Source organism: Felis catus, chromosome E1, assembly GCF_018350175.1.
Source record: "Felis catus isolate Fca126 chromosome E1, F.catus_Fca126_mat1.0, whole genome shotgun sequence".
Classification (NCBI taxonomy): Eukaryota; Metazoa; Chordata; class Mammalia; order Carnivora; family Felidae; genus Felis; species Felis catus.
In genome coordinates this window covers 20,995,039-21,015,238 of record NC_058381.1, presented here as the reverse complement: position 1 = coordinate 21,015,238, position 20,200 = coordinate 20,995,039, and the positions used below count along the sequence as shown (strand labels likewise).

Here is a 20,200-nt window from a genome sequence, read left to right as displayed (position 1 = left end):
CTGTGAGATCATGACCTGAGCCGAAGTCGGACGCCCAACCAACCGAGCCACCCAGGCACCCCAATTAGCGAGCCTTTCTTAATCACCAGACTCTGTGCTAAGGGCTTTCTGTGCAATGTCAACAGTCCTATGAAGACGGATCCATTATTATGTCAAAACTAATTCTGCAAATTTTGCAGGAAAACGATGCTCCAAGAGATTGAATAACTTGCCAAAGGTCACAGAACCGGACTTGACCTTACCCTGTCTGACCCCAGAGGCCTGAGCATTTAACCAACTGTCCAAGGCTCTCTCTGGCTCTGACTCACCAAATAGAAGAGCCATGTATCCACCTGTCTTAGAATGCCTAGCTCACTCTCTGGGGAAAAGAGTTCTCTACTCTGGGTGCCTGCAAGCTCTACTCACTTTGGCCCCACCCAGTGCCCTCAGGAAGTCCATATACAGTGAAGGCTACTGGCTGTCCTGTGGAAGGTGGGGAGAGGATCCTGAGCTGCACACAAAAGCCCTTCTAGGCCATGCACCCCTCTGAGAATACCTCTGCTAGCAAAGCCTCCAGAAATGAAGGCACACTGGGGTCAGTGCTACTGGGGAAGGTTAGCATGGTGGAGGTCACACTATTTATCTTCAGATCCTTGAGGGGGGTGGCAGGTGGAAGAAGGGTTAGAGCTGGGAGCAGGGGGGAGATCTGTAAACAGGCAGTTTTCAGCTCAACGTAAGGATGAACTTGGAGAACCATGGACCGTCCCGTGGGCAGTGAGGTCTCCTCTCTAGGGAGTGCTCAAACACAACGATTGTCATCAGTGCCTGGTGCTGCATGGGTGCCTCCTGTTGTCCTTCAGAGCTTAGGTAATAGACGCCCTCTGGGAGCTCCACCAGTGAGGACCCAAGAAGGGAATCGACAGCACCCACAGACCGGGCAATACAAGGAAAGATGAATGAAGGACTATTTACCAAGGTGTGGGCAAGGCTTAGGGAAGGCAATACGGGGGGTGCGTTGTCCTGGGCCCGGTAGCAGGACAGCCGCCACCATGCCTAAGGAAAGCAGAAAAAGAGCTGGCACCAGAACTCAGAGAAAGAGAAATCTCAGAGGGCTTCCCTTAGCCCCCCCAACCCAGAGCTGCGGCTTGCTAAAGTGTCATACACTAACTCGCAGTGATCCGACACATAGAGTTAAAGAGACTGAATGTCCCAGACTGACTCCTCTCTCCTCCGGTTCCCTGCTGACACACCACTGGCGAACCCAACTGGAAAACGGGGGCCAAGGGAGCCCATCAGGTCAGTCTATACAAGTTCAGCTCCCAGGGCAAAGAGCAGAGTGCAGAGGACAGTCCAGGGGACACACAGAAACTATCCTCCACTACAACCCCCCCACGTGGCTTCCTCCCTCCTACCCTCTCCCCTCCAGCTAGCTATCCTTGCCACTGTTATAAAACCAGTTTCCGCCAACACGGATTGCTTTGTATCAGCACATCCCTGCCTCAGCCTAGAAAATTCCTCTGGCTTTTCAGAAAATCTTCCCTTCCTACTTCCCTCGTGTTTATTTCCTCGGCATGCTTCCTGTAATTTGCAAAGATTAAAGATTTAAGCCTCTTTTATTGCGATGTACTTTCCCAGCCCCATTATGCATTCTGCCCATTGCTTCCCAGTCTCCTCCCCCAGAGGTTCCAAAGCCTTTCTGCACGCACAGAAAATGCTCTACAGGTAGACTTCACCTTGGGCCGGCCATGGCCGTGCTCCTAAAAAGTGCTACAGTATTCTGGCTTCTGCAGGGTGAATGCACTTTACTGCCTCCCTCCTGATTCAACATTATCTTTCCTGTTTGGTCGCAATTAACAAGTGCTCCTAGCACTGTGTTCGTAGCAGCTTCCCCTTTTGCTGTGCTCTCTCTCTCTCTCTCTCTCTCTCTCTCTCGAGCTCTTTCTATCTCTTGGGGGCTTTGAATCCTGGTGTTCATGATGTGTAAACAAATCCTTCACTGAACCAGGGGCCTGCACTCTTTGAAGCAGCTCAGTGTTGAATCATTTGGTGATGAGGGGAATATGAGGCTGTGAACGATTCTGTCCACGTCAGTCTGCTTTACCGTCAGGGCTGGCTCCTTACATGTGCAATGTGTGCAGTCCCACAGGCCCCCATGCTCAGAAGAGCCACACTCTGTGTAACGCTCTGCGATTGGCTGCCTTGAAATTCTTAATCCTTTTTCAATCAGGGCCCCACATTTTCATTTTGCACCCGGACCCAAAAGTTGTGTGGGTGGTCCAGATACTGTTACTGTTACAGTTGCTGCTGCAGCCGCTGTTGTTTTATGCACAACCCACCTCCATCTCAGTGGGAGAGACGTCTAAGTCCTGTGACACGGACAGGTAGCGTGTGGTGCTGGCACGTCCCTGTGTCCAACCAGACCCTGGGCAGACTCCCAGCTGCCAAAGGGCAGGAAAAGGTGGACCCGGCAGAGGACTCTTTCCCACTCATTTGCTTCATTCACGATTACTGAACTCCACCCGGTCCCAGGCACTGCGCTGGGGGTTTTAGGGGATGTGGCGTGAAAAAGCTACTCCCTTTCTCCAACCCCCAATCAGAAACCCAGAACTATGGGGATGCCTGGGTGGCTCAGTCAGTTAAGGGTCCGACTCTTGGATTTCGGCTCGGGTCATGATCTCATGGTTCATGAGACCGAACCATGCACAGGACTCTGCGCTGGCAGGGCAGAGCCTGCTTGGGATTCTCTCACTCCACGTCTCTGCTCCTCTCCACCCTCTCTCTCTCTTTTTCAAAATAAATAAATAAAATTTTAAGAAAAAGTTTTTTAAAAGGAAAGAAACCCAGAGCTAGGAACCAGGGCATCGGCTCGTGGAAATAAACCACACCCCTAGTGAGGTAGAAAGAGTGTTTAATTGGAAATCAGGAGACCTGACTTCTAGCCCTTGCTCTGCTCTTGACTTGGGCAAATCACTTCCCCTCTCTCAACTATATCACTGCTTGCCCAAATGTGTTTGGCCTCAGATAACCTATCGCCAAATCTCTGGAAATACAGATACCTGGGCTCCACCCCAGAGTGACTGGATCAGAATTTCTAGGAGTAGGTCCCCAAAATCATCACCCAGAGCTCCCTACGTGATTTTGATGTGTGTTCCATTTTGAGAACCTCTGAGGCACATGATCTGAGCCTTTGGCTCTAACCGTCTATGTTTGATAACTTCAGCTCTTAAATTAGGTCTTCATAGTTGCACTAATAGCATCCATGTCCAGGCAGGAAACATGAAAGACTGTGGGCGGGCATAGGGCAGAGACTAGAAGGGGACTGTCCCCTAATCAGACTGGAGAATGACCCACAGAGAGCTGAGGGCAGGTCCATGAAGGAAGAGAAACAATCTGGGAATAAGTAGTGCTTTGGGGAAAAGCAGGGCCAGAGAGGGTCTGGGACTCCAGTCGTGGGCTGGCCAAGAATCCAGCTGCCGCCCAGAGCCCCACCCAAGTCACCCAAGGCCTCCAGACCAGAGACTCCCAGGAGCACCTGTTTAGGAAAGCAGAGGGGTGGCATCCTTGTCATCCCTGACGCTCCGAGACATCTGGGGTCTGCTCGCAGCTCACATTCTACAGCTGCACTGCCCTCTGAGGTGGTCACGGCCGCCTGTGGCTATTAAAATTTAAGTTAATTAATTAAATTTAAATTCAATTAAAAATAGGGGCGCCTGGGTGGCTCAGTCGGCTAAGCGTCCAACTTCGGCTCGGGTCATGATCTCACAGTCTGTGAATTCGAGCCCTGCGTGGGGCTCTGTGTTGACACCTCAGCGCCTGGAACCTGCTTTGGATTCTGTGTCTCCCTCTCTCTTTCTGTCCCTCCCCCACTCGTGCTCTGTCTCTATCTCTCTCTCAAAAATAAATAAACGTTAAAAAAAATTTTTTTAATTCAATTAAAAATAAATAAAGGAAGCCGAAAAGGTAAATATGTGAGGTGATAGGTGTATTAATTAATTTGATGGGGGAAACCCTTTCAAAATGTGGACATGTATCACATCATCATATTGTATACTTGATCTGACAATTTGTCAATTATACCTCAGTAAAGCCGGGGGGGGGTAATTAATTAGTTAATGAATTAAAAGTTCAGTTCCTCGGTTGCACTTGTCACACCTGATGTGACTAGCGGCTACTATGTTGGATAGCACGGATTCTAGAACATTCCATCTGGGCAGGAAGTTCTCTAAAGAGAGTGGAAATCTTATCCATCACTCTCTTCTGTGCCCATCCTGTTGCTGGATATTTGTAACAATAGGAGGTTATTTAGGAATTTACTCTGCCTCAGCCCCTGCTGCTTCTGGAATAAACTCCCCATCCGAATCCCAGCCCAGCCTGATTGGCCTTAGGCGGCTCTCACAAGGCAGGCATGCCTGGCCTGTCTGCTTCGCCCATTACTTGAAGCATTTCTGACAGAAAGGCTTCACTTTTCATTTTCTCCCTGTAAGCCAGGGGACCCCTCCTTTGAGCCTGTCTTACTGGCTCTAAGGTTTTCTAAGCTCAGTTATACAGCAGGCACGCAGCTTCCGAGAGCTCCAGAAAACAAGTTTTGGCATGTCTCCCCTTCTGCCCCCCACAGCCACTGAACAGACTTTCAGTTCATCCAAGCACAGGCATCCCCGTGATCCCAGCATCATGCCACTGGGCTCCTTCCCCATCTGAGCCTGTTCTTTGGACTCCTGACCTCTCTTCAACCCCTTGCTTGGGCAGGCTCACCCCTCCTCCCCTTCCACCGTCCTCCCTCTCTTGTACTCCCCCCTCCTCCCTGTCCTGCATTCCCCCTCCCTGACGTACCTGTGGACCTGTCCATCTGCTAGGCCACAGGTACTGGGAGGAACAAGGGACACAGGCATCCCGGGACATTCGGGCAGCAGTCTGCATGGACAGTCTGAGTAAAGAGATAGCAGAACACTCGACTGCTGGAGGGAAGGGGGTGTGATTGTGGATTGCCTGGGATCCTCTCCAGTTCCATGAAATCATGATGAAAGGATTCCTGGCCGAGGGTCCCTTCTGCCTAAATCCCATGTCAGCCACTGGGTTCCAAGTCTGGACTCTGAAACTCCTGCCTGTCCTTCCCACTAACCCCTGTGTGCCTACTAAGCCCTTCTTCCCACATACCCTTACCTTGGAATTATCACCCAGCTCCTGCACCCTCCCCCGCCTCCATCACTGGCCCCCAGACTGTCTGTGAGTCTTGCCCATTCCCATGGCTGGCCCCAGCCCTTCCTTCCTCCGGTGTTCATCCCCAGACTGTAGCCCCAGTGCTAACAAACCCCTGCCTCCCTCCCCAACCTCGACCTCCATTCCTCCCTCACGCCATCTTCCCTCATCCCTTCATTTACCCATCCTCTCCCCATTCCATTTCTTTATTTCTTTAAGATTATTTCTTTAGTTTGATGGGGGAGGGGCAGAGAGAAAGAGAGAGAGAATCCCAAGCAGGCTTTGCACGGTCAGCGTAGGGCCCAACACGGGGCTTGAACTCATGAACCACGAGATCATGACCTGAGCCCAGATCAAGAGTCAGGTGCTCAACTGACTGAGCCACCCAGGTGTCCCTCCATTCCCTTCAATTAGAACACTCCTTGATTTGGACTCTAGATTGGCCTTGCCCACTAATAACTGAGTGAGGTTTGAATCGCAAATCTCTTATTCACTCAGCAGCCCTTCCCTGAGTACCTGCTATGTGCCTGGCCCTGTGCAGGGCCTCTGAGGTCCAGGGAGATAGCCCAGAACTTGGCCTCAGGATGCTCCAGCCTGGTGGAAAAGACTGTCAGATAAAGGATTCTTCTGGTGTGGCAGAAGCTTCTTCGGGCATGTGGAAAGAATACAACAGAGCAAGAGAAGGGTTTGCTTTGGGTGGGGTTGGGGGCCAGAATCTTCAGTGACGCATAGGGAGATTGGCCGGGTAGACAAGTTTGAAAGGCTTTCCAGGCAAGAGGAAAGGCATGTGCCTCCATGCAGAGCAGAGACGAGTAACAACCAATCTGGGCAGCCCACTGTGTCATCATGTTTTCCTCCTCTGATCCCCTCACCTTCAGCTCATGGCCAAGTAGAGAAGCTAGCGAATAAAATAAAGGTGAATGACTCACTTCATAATCCCATTTTCTACGTTTGGAGACCCAAGCGAAGAGTTGGCCTAACTGGCCTGAATTTGCTTCTGACCGCTACTGTCACAGATTCCACAAACAGTGACCCCAAACAGCAGAGATTTGCCATGTCACAGTTATGGAGGCCAGAAGTCCAAAACCTATCTTACTGGGTTAAAATCTGGGGCTGGCAGGGTTACATTCCTTGTGGGGGCCCCAGGGGAAAATCTATCCCCCTGCTTTATCCAGTTCCTAGCAGCTGCCTGCATCCATCGGTTTGTGGCTCCTGCCTCCACGACCAAAGCCAGCAGCACACTTTCTTCCATTCTGTCTCTGACTTTGACCCTCCTGCCTCCATCTCACGAAGACTCTCATGAGGACATTGGGCCACTCGGGTAATCCAGGATAACCTGGATCCATCTCCAGGTCCCTAACTTAATCGCATCTGCAGGGTCCCTTCTGCCATGCAAGGTGACGTCTTCCCACTTTTCAGGGATGATGATATGGGTGTCTTTTCAGGCCATTATGCTGCCTGCCATGTGGCCTTTCTAACGTCCCTTTAAGCTTCTCAATCCCAAGACTCCGTGAGCACCTGCTGTCACTGACCCATGGCTCTGTCTATCTTTGTTCTTTCAGAGGAAACGACGTTTGAAGCAGGAGTGAAAGTTCAGATCCACAGTCAGTCTGAGCCGCCTTTCATCCAAGAGCTGGGCTTTGGGGTGGCTCCAGGGTTCCAGACTTTCGTGGCCACCCAGGAGCAGAGGGTAAGTTCCTGGGCTCCCTGGATCAGTGGTCCCGGGCCCACACCAGCCGCCTGCAGAGCCATGAGGAGGGGAAATGGGACTCCCACTCCTGGAAGACTCTGAGCCTTCAGAAGGCCCGAGCAGGGCTGGGTCCAGGAGAGGGGCTGACCCAGAAATTAGAGAAGGGTGTCAGCTAACCTCTGTAACCCAATTGTCGGTTCCTAAAATTGGGTGTGAGAGAAACCCGAGTTACTTTCTTTTTCTCTGAATTGGTTGGGGGTTTTTTCCAGAACTTGCTGGGGGCAAAAAAAAAATCTCTCGAGAGGGCAGGGGATCGGTGGATGCCAAGGGAACCCGCTAGCCAGTGTTGATACGACTCACAGTGATCTACAAAAAGGAAAAGGGATGGGGGCGTCACTCTCATAAGAGTGTAAGTGGAGGGGAGTCTCTTGCGCCCATTCCTGCCCCCTCTCTCTGGCTTCACACCAGGGAGGTGACCCTCCAGCCAGCTAGGACTGTTACATCAACTCTGCGTGTCAGGGGCATGAGGACTGGAGCAGCCTCACGTCTGACGTGGGTTTCACATCTCAGAAGGGAGAACTTCACAAATCCTCAATAGGGAGGAGGTCTCAAAGCAGGACTGCAGACAGACACAGGGACACTTTCCTTCTCTTATTTCCTGGTTTACCTGGAATAAACACTGGAGAGACTGTGAGTCCTAAACCAGATCATCTGAGACAACCCACCCTGGGAGGCTGAGGCAAAGAGAGAGGTCAATGAGTGGTGGGAGCATTGGGTTTAGAGGCTGAGGAAGGGAGAATCAAAACAGTGAATAGTCAGCAAAGAAATACACATGCAACTTATGTGCTCGGCTGTTTCTAAAATGGGGCTTAAATGTCATCTGTCATCTAGTACTGACCACAGCCCTTTAGCCACTTTATAAAATGACCTTCTGTATTAGAAACTGGTTTCATTTTCTTTAACATTTATTTATTTTTGAGAGAGAGAGATCAGGGGAGGGGCAGGGGATCCAAAGCGGGCTCTGTGTTCACAGCAGAGAGCTGATGCAGGGCTCGAACTCACAAACCGTGAGATTATACCTGAGCGGAAGTCGGACGCTTAACCGACTGAGCCACCCAGGCGCTCCTAGAAACTGGTTTGAAATCTCTAAGCGAGTTATGCTTTTGAATTTCTGGGAAGGCATTGATGGTGTGGGGCCCCCAAACTGTTCCCTGTACTTAATGCCTGGGTACTTGTTGAAGGCCAAGATCAGCCTCCACTGCAGCACACGGTGGTGGGGATGTTGGCTTTGAGGCAAGGGCAGAGGCGGCTGGGAGCCTGGCTGGCCTCCACAGGCCCCAGAGGCTGAGGCAGGTGGGGAGAGAAGAAATGAACATGCAAGGGGGTGCCAGGTGAGACCAAGTGGCACAACCAGAAAATCTCATCCTTAAGGGCAAAGAAGGAGGACAGGAAGCAGACAGGGGCCAAGTTCAGGGCTGAGGATTTGAGTTGGGAAGGGTGAGAACATGGACTAATAAGTCAAGGCATGCTGACGGACAGACAGCCCTGGTGAGCCCAGAACCCAAGCTGTTAGCCTCATGGGCTTTCGAGTACTGCCAGCGATAAGCAAAGCCGAACACTAGTTAAAGTGGCAAGGACAGATTTTAATCAAAAATAAGTTTGTCCCCCATTGCAATAGGGACAAGGGTTCAGCATGAACAGGACTCAACGTGCGTTTGTACAGAGATGACTGGGCATTTTAAAGAAAAGGGAGGGGGAAGGGAGGGGACCAGAGGGGCCTGGAGCAGAGTCAGCGAAGTGAAAAATGACAGCAAGCAGGAAGGGGACATTAGTCCATGCGAAACCCACCTGGGTTGCTAAGTGGCGCTTGCCAGAGTTAGGCTCCTATCTGCCCACAAAGACAAGGAGACAGGCCCGATCTTCAGGTACTGGCTGGAGCAAATAGTAGACTCTTTCGGCAGGCTTGAGTGTTCCCAGGCAAGGATTTACCCTCCATTAGTGACACTAAAGGTATTTCTGGGCTGGGTGGGAAGCTGGGGTTCAGGACTTCTAAGAAACCACGAGCCTCTCTCTCTTCCCAAAACGAAACACAGGGACTCCCCATGGTGAACAGGACAGGACGCAGGGACCACACATTCCCAGCTTCAGAGAACAAATCTGTTGTTTGCTTTGAAGTGTGTTCTCAGAAAATCAGCCTCATTCATAGCAGTATGGTTATGATTATTATAACTAATAATAAGATATTTGGTTAAACATTTTACAAATCTTCAAAGCATTTCTGCATCATCTTATTTCCTCGTTTCATTCATATTAATAGAGAAATACAAAAACACATCCCAGAGCTAAATCTAAAAATAAATTATGTTTACATGTATATAAAAGAGCATATTCATAGGAAATAAGATTCGAAGGAAATAAGCCAAAATACCCACAGTGGGGGAATTTATGAATGATTTATGCTCTTCCCTGGGTTTTCCACATGTTTTATAATGTGGCTCTTTGTTGTTGTTGTTTTTATTCATACAGCAAATATTTGTTGAACCCCAACCATAAACGAGGTGGTGGAGATACAGAAGTGAACAAAACAGACCCAGTATCTGTCCCCACAGAGCCTATGAACTAGTGGTTTCTTTCACAAACAAAAAATAATAAATTATATTCAGCCATGTATAACTTGGGGATTGGTGCCTTTGGTATGTTCTCATTCTGCCATTAGTATCCAGCTGACCAGGTCCTCAAACACTGCATTTCAGTGATTCTAAGAAGTACCATTGACTTTTGGGGGCGCCTGGGTGGCTCAGTCTGTTGAGCGTCTGACTTCAGCTCAGGTCATGATCTCACCATCCATGAGTTCGAGCCCCATGTGCTGACAGCTCAGAGCCTGGAGCATGCTTCGGATTCTGTGTCTCCCTCTCTCTCTGCCCCTCCCCTGCTCATGCTCTGTCTCTCTCTGTCTCAAAAAAAAAAAAAAAAAAAAAGAGGTACCATTGACTTTTGAACAACATGGGGGTTAGGGGCACCAACCCCGGGGGCCATTGAAAATCTTCATATTAAATTTCGACTCTCCAGAAACTTAACTAGTAATAGCCTACGGTTGACCAGAAGCCTTACAGATAACAGAGTCAGTTAAGACATATTTTGTATGTGGTATGTATTACATCCTGTATTCTTACAATAAAGTAGGCTAGAGCAAAGAAAATGTTAAGAAAATCTAGGGAAGAGAAAATACTTTTATGGTACTGTGCTGTATTTATCAAAAAAAAAATCCTCATGTAAGTGGACCCACGCTTACCTGTATTGTTCAAGAGTCTCCTGTATTTTTTTTTTCACATCTTAACATTTCTGAAATCGGGATTTGTTTCTCAATCAGCTGCATCTGATAGTTAAAATTGGCGGTGCTTTTTCTTTCTTGGTGGCGGATAAAGTCATGGTTCCTCTTACAGCCTGTAGTGGCTACCTTGTCCCCGTTCCAGGATTCTGCTGCTTCGGCTCAAAGCTCAAGGGAATCTTGCAAGAAGGGCAGGGGTGACAAGACCGTGGGGGAACAGGAGGCCCTTTCCTGGAAAGTTGGTGTGAATCACGTGAGGGAAATGGACTCCTGAGTGAGCGCACTAAGAGGCACTGGTGATGTAAAGTACCATGAATCCCTTTGTGAATGGGAACGTCCTCTTGCATGGTAAAAATCAGCCCACCCATACCAAATTATGTACAATCTTCCTTTGATATTTTTTCTTTTTTTTTAATTCCAAAAGAGCACACAATTGCACTGTACCCCGGACCGAAGATTACTCTTTTAAAATCAGTATTTGCCCTAAACCCAATTAAGCCAAGATATGCCCCCCCTGCCTTCCTGGACAACCTGGAAGACAACCTGAGAAAGGCTCCTCTGATCAGCTCAGCTACTGTAGGAGCCCCTGCATGATCCCAGGACATCACCACCAGACACCCACACAGTGGGATGATACACTAGAGCGGAACTAGAACCCTGGAAGGGTAGAGTAATACCACTCACCTCTGAGCACACGCTTCCTGCCAGGCATTGAGCACCCAGAGACGCTTGACATGCATTATTTCATTGAACCCCCCTCAGCAACCCCAAAAAGGGGATAATGTTATCTCCATGTTCCAGATGACAGAGCTGCGCAGTTCAGTAACTTGCTTAAGGTTGCATCGTAGGGGAAGAGCAGGGCTCAGCTTTGAGCCCAGATCTATCTGTGGAGAGAAAACCAGACTGGAAGCCCAGAGGCCTGGAGTCTAGACCTGCTCCCCAGGTCCGGGGGGGCAGAACCTGGGTTCCTGCTAGTGAGAAGCAGGAGCGGGGTAAATAGCATTCCTAAAACTTCAGAAGAGGGGTTCTGGGCATGCTCTTTGGTCGTGCCCCTTTGTCAACCCACACACGGGGTGATCACATTGTTACCCTACCCAAAACTCTCAAATTCCTGCACTTCCCACAACTTGCAAGAACTCAACCCTTAAGAATGGCTTCTGATGGTTGACCAACATGTACCATACACCAACCAAACACTCAGCGGTCTTCGATGCCTGCGTCGTGCATTTGAACCCATTGTTCCCTCTGCCCAGCACCCCGTCCTTGTCTTATCTACCTGGCAAAGGCCTATTCACACTTCCAGATACAGCTCAAAGATCACCGTCTTTAAGAAGACTTTCTCTGTCTCATCCTCCGACCCCCAAGAAGCAGCTAGTTGCTCCATTCAACACTCTGTACATTCATTTATTCCTTCAACAAATATTCACTGAGCACCTCTTGTGTGCTAGGTAAATGAAGATGAGCAAGACCCACTCCCAGCCTTGGAGCACTGACAGAATGAGGTGGGTTTCTTGGCAATTTTGTCACACTCCTATGAGACACAGAACTCTCTGTGGGACTTGACTTCCCCTGGTGCATCACTGCTCCTTACACCTTGCCTTTTAAGAACTGACTTCTTCAGCCTCCATCAGGCCTTGTCCCACCACAGACGGGGAGCTTCCCAAGATTCTATACCATCAGTGCCTTGCTTATGAATGAGCTCAGTAAATGTGCATTGTTCAAAGAATGAGTGCACTCTCGTGCCCAAATCTGTACCCTCTGCTCAAATAGCACTCAAGTGCTGTACTCTAATGCTCTCCCTGACTCACCCCTCCCACCTCTACCAAAACTCCCATGCAAATGTGCCCTGAGGGTTCTTCTCCCTGAGGCTAAGCCAGACTGTGATAGATGATATCTGTATCATTCTGGCAATATACTCACAGACCCTAATCAAATGGAGAGCTCATGAAATGGGTCAGGTAGAGACCATCTGTGTACATGGGAATGGATGCAACAGATGAGAGGGACGGGACAGAGCTCTGGAATTTGGGGAGAATCACATGAGTGAGCGAATAGATGTGCAAATGCAAAGCTAGGACTTCCGTGTGGTAAGAGCCCGAGACTAACTGTCTTCAATGTTGACATCACCAGACTCTTTGCCCTAATTTAAGGTGATTGCTAATCCTGATGGAACTCTCAGTCATGATTTGATATCAGAAGATTTTTATCATATCCCGTCCCTGCCTCAAAGGGCCTGGTGGTAACTTTTGTTTTCTAAATATTCAAATATTTATTCAGCCATTTTGCCTGTACCTCTTGATAGGTCTGAGAATGAATCTGGAGATCCTGGGCAGTCGGGTGGCCATCAGCCCCACTGTTCAGAAAATTTCCTGGAAAACTTGGTCCTGGATTTATATGTCAAGGTTTCAGAAATGCCTTGGGGAACCAGGGTTGAAAATCACTGGCCAGAGGTATCCTCTTCTCACCAAGAACCCCTTCCACTACCACTCGTTAGCCCCTGGGAGTGAGAAGGGTTCCAATCCCAAAACCTAGACTCTGTGTTGGTTCCTCACTTGGGGTGTATCCAAAGTACCACGAGAACGCCCATCAGCACACCATACCGTACATCAAGCAGCTGCCTGCTAGCCTGTTTGGGGCTGTAAATAAAGGTATATACAAATGTTTGGGTCCTGCTGGGCCCAATTAGGTCATTGGCAGGATGTGTGGGCCCAGCTGGCTCCTGCAGAAGCTTAAGCCTTTGCCTTTAATGTAGGTTGGCCACACTTCCAACATTTGGAGGGAATCCTACCATGGCTCACAATAAGAAACAGTCTCCCCTACCCTACTCCCAAGTAAACAGTCTCAGCTGTTGGGCAGGGTGCCCCCCGTCTGCTCTTGACAGCTCCTCCCAAGCTTCCAAATACAACTTCCTAAGTGACTTTCAAAAGAGAAGACTCATTTGTCAATCTGACAGGCAGACCCGTGGCCTGTAGTATCTGCTTAACGGTTCCCATTAGAAATGGAGGCTTGCCCATTTGGTCTTTTCAAGGCAGAAGAGAGAACTTGTTCTACACGCCTTCAGCAACTTCCAAACTGACAGAGCTGGAGCCACAGGAATATGGCAGCATCCGATTCTGCTCCAGAAAACACCAGGGAGGCACCGGGAGGCGAGAGAGCCTGCTGTGTGGCCATTCTCTCCATGGTTAACAGGGTACCTTGTTTCCCATAAATAGATAAAAATAAGAACCAACTAAGCATTTACTAGCTAGCTACTTAACTGCTTGTTACCACTTAGCCTCTAAAACAGAAAGTCTTCCAGATCCCCACGTGGTTTTTCCAATAGGTTTTCACCATTTTTTCCTACATGATATGAGGGCTTGCTTTTATCAAGGTGGAGGTGATGGCAGGGGGTGGAGGAGGGAGGAGAAGCCTTGTTGATTGGCTAGGATGAACCAATATCTAAGTCCTGTTGGGGGAATCCCAAGATGAGTCCACAAAAAGAGGCTCAAGTCTTGTAAGAAGATGAAATCACTCTACCCTGCCTCCCCTCTGTCTTGGCGCCTCTCCCTCTCCTCCCTTCTCTAACAAAGAGACTCCAGAACATTCTGGACACCTGTCTATCCTTTTTCACCTCCCTTATACTTCCCAGCCCACCTCTGGTGCTCCATCAAAACTGTTCTTCATCGAGGTGACCTATGAAATCTTTGTGGCCAAAGTCCATCTTTGTTGATAGGGATACTCCTCACTCCTCAGTTGTTACCCTACCTGGTTTCTCAGTGGCAAGTGAGCTGTGGACCATGCCTGCCTGAGACACTTGTCCCTCTGGTCTGGCTTCCTTCTTAGTCCTCTCCATGAGCAGTTCTTTCTCTGTTCACACCTTCCATGATGGATTCCCCAAGACGCTGTTTCTGTCCTCTCCCAACCTGTAGTCTCCTTGAATGCACTTGCCCTTGACCATGACTCTCAGAGGCTACTCCCAACCAAGGCACTGCTGAACCCCTCCCAGCAGAGTCCCATGGGCATCTCAGATCAACGGTCTAACTCATCCTCTTCCCCACCCCATACATGCACCCCAACACTGCTGATCCCCCAACCCTATAAGTGGTCTGAGTACAAATATGCATTCACTAGAGAGTGACCTTGTGCCTCCTTCTTCTCATCTGGAAAATGGGATGACAGTTCCTATCTCAGAGGCTAACTAGAAGACTGAGTGAAGGCCTTCATGTAGAAGGATGGTAGTGGATCCTTGGATAGTGGATCAGTGGATGCTAGCTATTATTATCTCCCACCCCAAACACTTCTTTAATTCAGTCTTTTGTGATTCCCTACCTAGCCAAGAACAACAGCTGCCTCAGTGGTATCCCTGCTGCCCATCCAGTCCCTCTGCAATCCATTCTCTGCATCAACATACTCTTTGTAAAATACAAATCTGAGCATCTTCCGTCCTCATTGCTGGATGAAGCCCAGGAGTCTCCCCATGGCCCTTTCTGCTCTGGCCCCTGCCTGCTTTTTCAGCAGCACCCTTCGGCTCCCTAGCCTCCCACATAATGCTCCAGCTACCCCAAACTGTGGGTGGCTATTCCCAAGCATCACATGTTCTCCCCGCTCTCTCCCTGCCAGCAACACCCTTCCCACCCTTTCCTTACCTGACCCTTATGCGTCCTTCAAGATTCAGCTCAAATGTTACCTCCTCCAGAAGGCCATCCTGGAGTATTTTGTGTGAATCTCTAGCATAAAATTTACACATTATAATCATCTGTTTACTTATCTTTCTCCCCTACCAGATTGTGAGCTCTTTGAAAATACGCTTCTCTTCGTTCTGTTCTTTATATTTCAGTATTTTGCATGCTGCCTTACATATAGACGATGCTTGATAAACTGTATTGAATGGAATGAATGAATAAATGGATGCATGAAAGAGAGAGAAAGAGCCTACTTTATCATGCGTCTCTCCTGCTTGATACCTATGAATGTCTTTCCAGGGACATAATAAAGTCCAAGTTCCACATCGTGGCTCCAGCTATCGCCTTACCAATGATCACCCCACTGCTCTCTGGCAGCCACCCTCTGATCCACACACTGCCCCTCACAGGCCTTGAAACTTCCAGCCCCACTTCTGGCTCACTTCCTGCTGAGTCGCTCATTTACTGAACATGTGCTGTGTGTCTCACACTGTGTTAGGCAGTGAAAAGGACTGACCTAATTCTTCTCAGATACAAGAATCTTCTGTGGAGCATCTGGGTGTCTCAGTCAGTTAAGCATCTGATTCTTGATTTCAGCTCAGGTCATGATCTCGTGGTTCGTGAGTTCGAGCCCTGCATCGGGCTCTGCACTAACAGTATGGACCCTGTTTGGGATTCTCTCCCTCTCTCTGCCACTCCCCTTCTCACTCTCTCTCCCTCTCAAAAATAAATAAATAAATTTAAAAATTAAAAAAAAATCTTCTTCTAGCAAGAGAGGCAGACACTCAAATAATCCATCATAGATTAAAAGTTATATATGTCTGTGTAATATGCCCCCAATATACTATAAGCTTCTTAAAGGAAAATATCAGCTCTTATAATTCCTAGATGGAAGGATGGATGGATGGAATATTGTAGAATGATCTCTGAGGTCCCCCTTCAGTAATTTACAGTCCATTTAAGCTCTGGTTAGCCTTCAGATTTGATGTAACTAAATTAAACTGCCTTTAACACTAGGAACTAAAGAAAGAAAAAGTCCCCTACTGAGTGCATGGGAAAAAGAGATTAGCTGGAAATGGCACTGACAGGGCAGCCCCATTGGAGTCCAAAGTCTAGACCTTGTATGGTACCCATCCATCAGGGCAGAGCTAGCTGCGACCCTCGCTGCACTGACATCAGATGCTAGTAACTTACTCTCAATGGCTTACTTCCTCCTTGGACCCAGGCAGAGGAAAGGAGGCTCCAATGTCTACTGACTCACCCACTTTATCTTACTCAGGAGACAAGTTAATAAATCAGAATACTCTTTGGTTGGGTCCTGCTACCCAGCATACCATGTTATCTTTTGATTCACAAGCAGCTTGCTATCTGAGCTCTGAACAGTGTCGCCTTGGTTTCTGATTTTTTTTTTTTTTAATAAGGGGCAAAAAAAAAAAGTCTGTAGAGGACACTTCCATACACAGGCTGAAAGCCATTTCATCTTTTTCTTGCCAACTGGGGGAGGTTAGATAATCACAAACAAATCTTTTAGAAATATCAACCATAATGAAGGAAGGAAGAAAGGAATGTAAATAGCCCTGCTGACCTGCACAGCCCTTGGACAGAGGCAGGGGAAGAGAGGCTTGGAAAAGACAGCTCCACCCTATTTTTCCCCTCCTCCTTCACTCTTGAAAAGAACTGTTGCCCGGGGATAGAGAAGTCCCTGCGTTTGTTTATGTTGTGACAAAAGGGCTGGACAGCCCCAGGAATCATTCACTGTAGACTAATAAATCTTAGTGCTGGTCTGTTAGACTCTTCTATCCCCAAAGCATCTCTGGTCCCTCCCCTGCTGAGATCTCTCCCTCTCTTTTTGAACATTTAAAACAGCTTAACAGCCAGGTGGCTATTAATATAATATAATATAATATAATATAATATAATATAATATGTATAAATCTACCTAGCAACGCAAGGTATTTGCATGTCTTGCTCCATCCAATGAGAGCATGCCCTTGGAGGGTCAGGGCTCCAAAACAACTAGTCCAGAACCCAACGTTGTAAATCAGTGAATGAATGAAGGAGTTTGCAGACTGAATCAATACTGGTTAATGGATTGCTCCAAACCCTGCAGCACATCCTGTTGTGGAAAACAAGAATCATTTCAAAACGAGAGTCATCGGTCCTTGATTAATTGGTCTATGTTTTGAGATTGCACTTGGAGTCCTTAGAATGGGGCCTTTGGCACAGTTGGGTAGCAAAGGACAGGAAGATGGCGTTTGGCCAAGGTCTGTAGGAGAACCCAGGGGACTGCAAAAGGAACAGGCAGAAGGGGAGACGCCAGCAAAGAAGCCACCCATCCCTATGGAGGGCAGACCAGCCAGCTGTTGAGAGAGTAAACTGGTAGAGCCTTTGGGCGGGGAGGTGGGTGGGGACTTGGAGGGATCCATCCGAATAAAAAAGCACCCATCCCCCTTCACCTAGCAATTTCGTCCTACAGAAATACTTACAAATGTACCCCCAAGAAGCATGGCTAAAGATCTTTTCTGCAGAGCTGTGTGTGACAGCAAATAATTGGAAACAGCTTCTGTTTCCAATTGGAAACAAATTCTGTTATAAATGTTCATCAACAGGAGGATGATTCCACTGAGGAGGGCAAACGCATGTGCCTTCCCCCACCTCCCTGCAACAGTTAAAGCGGGTAAGAAAGACCTGGAGGTCCCTTGGGGAAAATTTCTAAGACATATTGGTAAGTGAGAAAAGCAAGTTACAGAACAATACAAGCAGTTTGGTCACATTTGTAGGAAAAGTACTCACATGCTAAACGAAACTCTGTATTTATAAATGCACACGTATGCAAATAGCACGCAGAGAAATTCTGGCAAGATGCCTACTATACTGAGAGCTGCTCAGGGGAAGGCAGCCCAGTTGGGTGTGCAAGATTTTTCACTCTTTCTGGAGCCCTGGAATATTTGTAACAACGGTGCATTTGTGTATTCTTGAATTCGTTGTGCAGTTTTTTAAGGATGTGCATAATACAGCTATACATAAACATGCTTTATTGTTTGGACCCAGCCTCTAACAGACAGGCTCATATAAAGGGGGGTGGGGGTTACTCCTTCCAGCCAGACACAGCCTCCTCTCCAGGCTGATCCTGCAATACCTTCCCAGTGAACAGCCTCTGTTCCCAGCACATGCAGAAGCCACGGGGAAAGGCCTGCAGTTCTGAAGTTTCCCTTTTAGAAAAAAAATTTTTCTTAATATTGTAAAGATTTTTATCTACTTTTGAAGTTAGTTTAAAAGGAAAATACACCCACTCCCTACACCCAGGTCCGACAAGAGTGCGCAGTTCCCAAAGATCATTAAAGAGCATGTGCCCAGAACACATCCGCCCTCCATCCAGCGGAATAGATTTAATTAGCTCAGTGATTGGATTGGGCTGATTAGATTAGATGAGATTGAAGGCTGTCCTTAAGCATTCCATAGCTCCTAAAACTCACACTTGCCTCTCTCTACCGCAGTATCCTCAGGCCCAGGACATCCCTGCTTGACACCTTCTTCCCACCCACTCTAAGACAATGGGTCCTTTAATTCCCCGTGGGTCTCCTCTGGGACTGAGACTTATCCTGTGCAGGCCCCAGTGCCTGTCCCAGGGACCAGTCTGTAATAGGGGCTCAGTCAGGGTTTATTGCATTGAATTGAACAGATCTGAGCCCCCCCCCCCCCCCGCCAAGCCTCCCCCAAAAGGCCTAAAGGAAGGCAACAGCAGGAGCAGATGGGCCAGGGTAGGATAGCTCCCCGCAATCCCCAGAGTGGTCCGGCTGTTCCTGATGCCAAGCCCCAGATGAGCCCAATCAGCAAGGCCGCTGCTTCTGAGACACAAAGGGGGAAGGATGGCAGGAGGCACTGTGGTGTTCAGTGACAGCAGATGGAGAACAGGAGCTTCAGCTTAACCACACAGAGAACCTCAGTCAGAAGGAGCACACCCAGGGACTCCTCCCTCTCTGAGGGTACACAGCCTTGGAAGAGACATCAGGGTGTTGGCAAGTCTTTCCAGAAATCATAACTGATATTTATGGAGGCCAGCACCTCTCGAAAGGTGTCATATCTATTATCTTAGGCATGACTCTCAACTCTGATAAGGTAAAAGTAACAGGAAACCATTTTACAGGAAAGCAGACTGGAGCACAGAGAAGTTATGAAACTTGCCCAAGGATGCATAGCTAAGAGGTGGTTCAGCCTGGAATTGGGGTCAGCTTGACACCAAAGCCTTGGACCCCAACCATTTGGAAATGCCGCCTTCAGTTGCCCCGGGGCGTTCTGCTTCTATTCTGGCCAAGAGAACAGGACAGTCTCTAAGGAACTTAGGGAGAAACCAAGACATAGAAGGAGGCCTCCCCCTGGGCAGGTGCTGTGAAAAGACCCAGGTGCAGGGGAAGCAAGTCCAGCTCCAGAAATGGAAAGTACTAGAAGGCCTAGGGAGAGGGGAGAAGGCCATGCAGACTAGGGAGAGGGGAGAAGGCCATGCAGACGAGGTCAGCACAGGCACAGCACTTCCAGAATGGATGAGAGAGGGGCCCAGCCGATGGCAGCCGCTACCATGGGTCCCGGGGGCATGCTTCTGTTTGGGCTTTTCCAAGAAGATCTTAATCCATGCTTCCTGGAGAAAATTGCTGGGGGATGGAACATAGTCAAACAAGAACCCATAGAAGCCCCACTTAGAGGAAGGAATGGCTATGCTTTTGGCACCTTTCCTCGCAGTTTTCTGTCTGTATGCTTTCTTGTTTCTTTCTGCTTAGTTAGGGCTCTGCGGCTGGCAAAGAGCAGATGGCCTTAGAGGCTCGTTCAAAGAAAGGGCTGTGGTGGCTGAAGGCTGCAGACAGACACACACGGCAGACACAGCACAGAACCCAGGAGCTGCTTCCTCTCCTTCCTCCACTTCTGTGACTCTCTCCTCCCCCCTCTCCTCTCTTCTCCCCCTACCCCTCCTTCTCTTTCTCCCCTTCCCTCTCTTTCCCTCTCTCCTCCCCCCTCCCCTTTCTTCTCCCCCTCCCCCTCTCTCTCCCTTCTCCCCGTTTCTTCCTCCCTTCTCTCCCACTCTTCCTCTCCTCTCCCCCTTCTCTTCCTCTCCCTCTCCCCCTCTTTCTCCTCCTCTCCCTCCCTCTCTCCCCTCTCTCCCTCCCCCTCTCCCTCTCCTCTTCCTCCCTCTCTCTCTCTTTCCCTTTCTCCCTCCCCTTTCCCTGCCTCTCCCCCTCTCTCCCTCTCCCTGTCCTCGTCTCTCCCCCTCACCCTCCATCTCTCTCTCCCTCTTTCCTTCCCTCCCTTCCCCTCTCTCCCACCCCCTCTCTCCCTCTCCCTTCCCTTCCCTCC

General features: G+C 48.9%; 1 protein-coding gene across 2 annotated transcripts in view; it reads left to right on the top strand.

The window, feature by feature from the left end:
- ASIC2 (acid sensing ion channel subunit 2) overlaps positions 1–20,200 on the top strand; it is a 1,012,019-nt gene that overhangs the window by 941,325 nt on the left and 50,494 nt on the right. For both annotated transcript variants that reach the window (XM_003996555.6, XM_023243509.2), the window contains exon 3: positions 6,738–6,865. In XM_003996555.6, the coding sequence (XP_003996604.1) occupies positions 6,738–6,865 (128 nt within the window). The remainder of the gene's footprint in view (positions 1–6,737; positions 6,866–20,200) is intronic.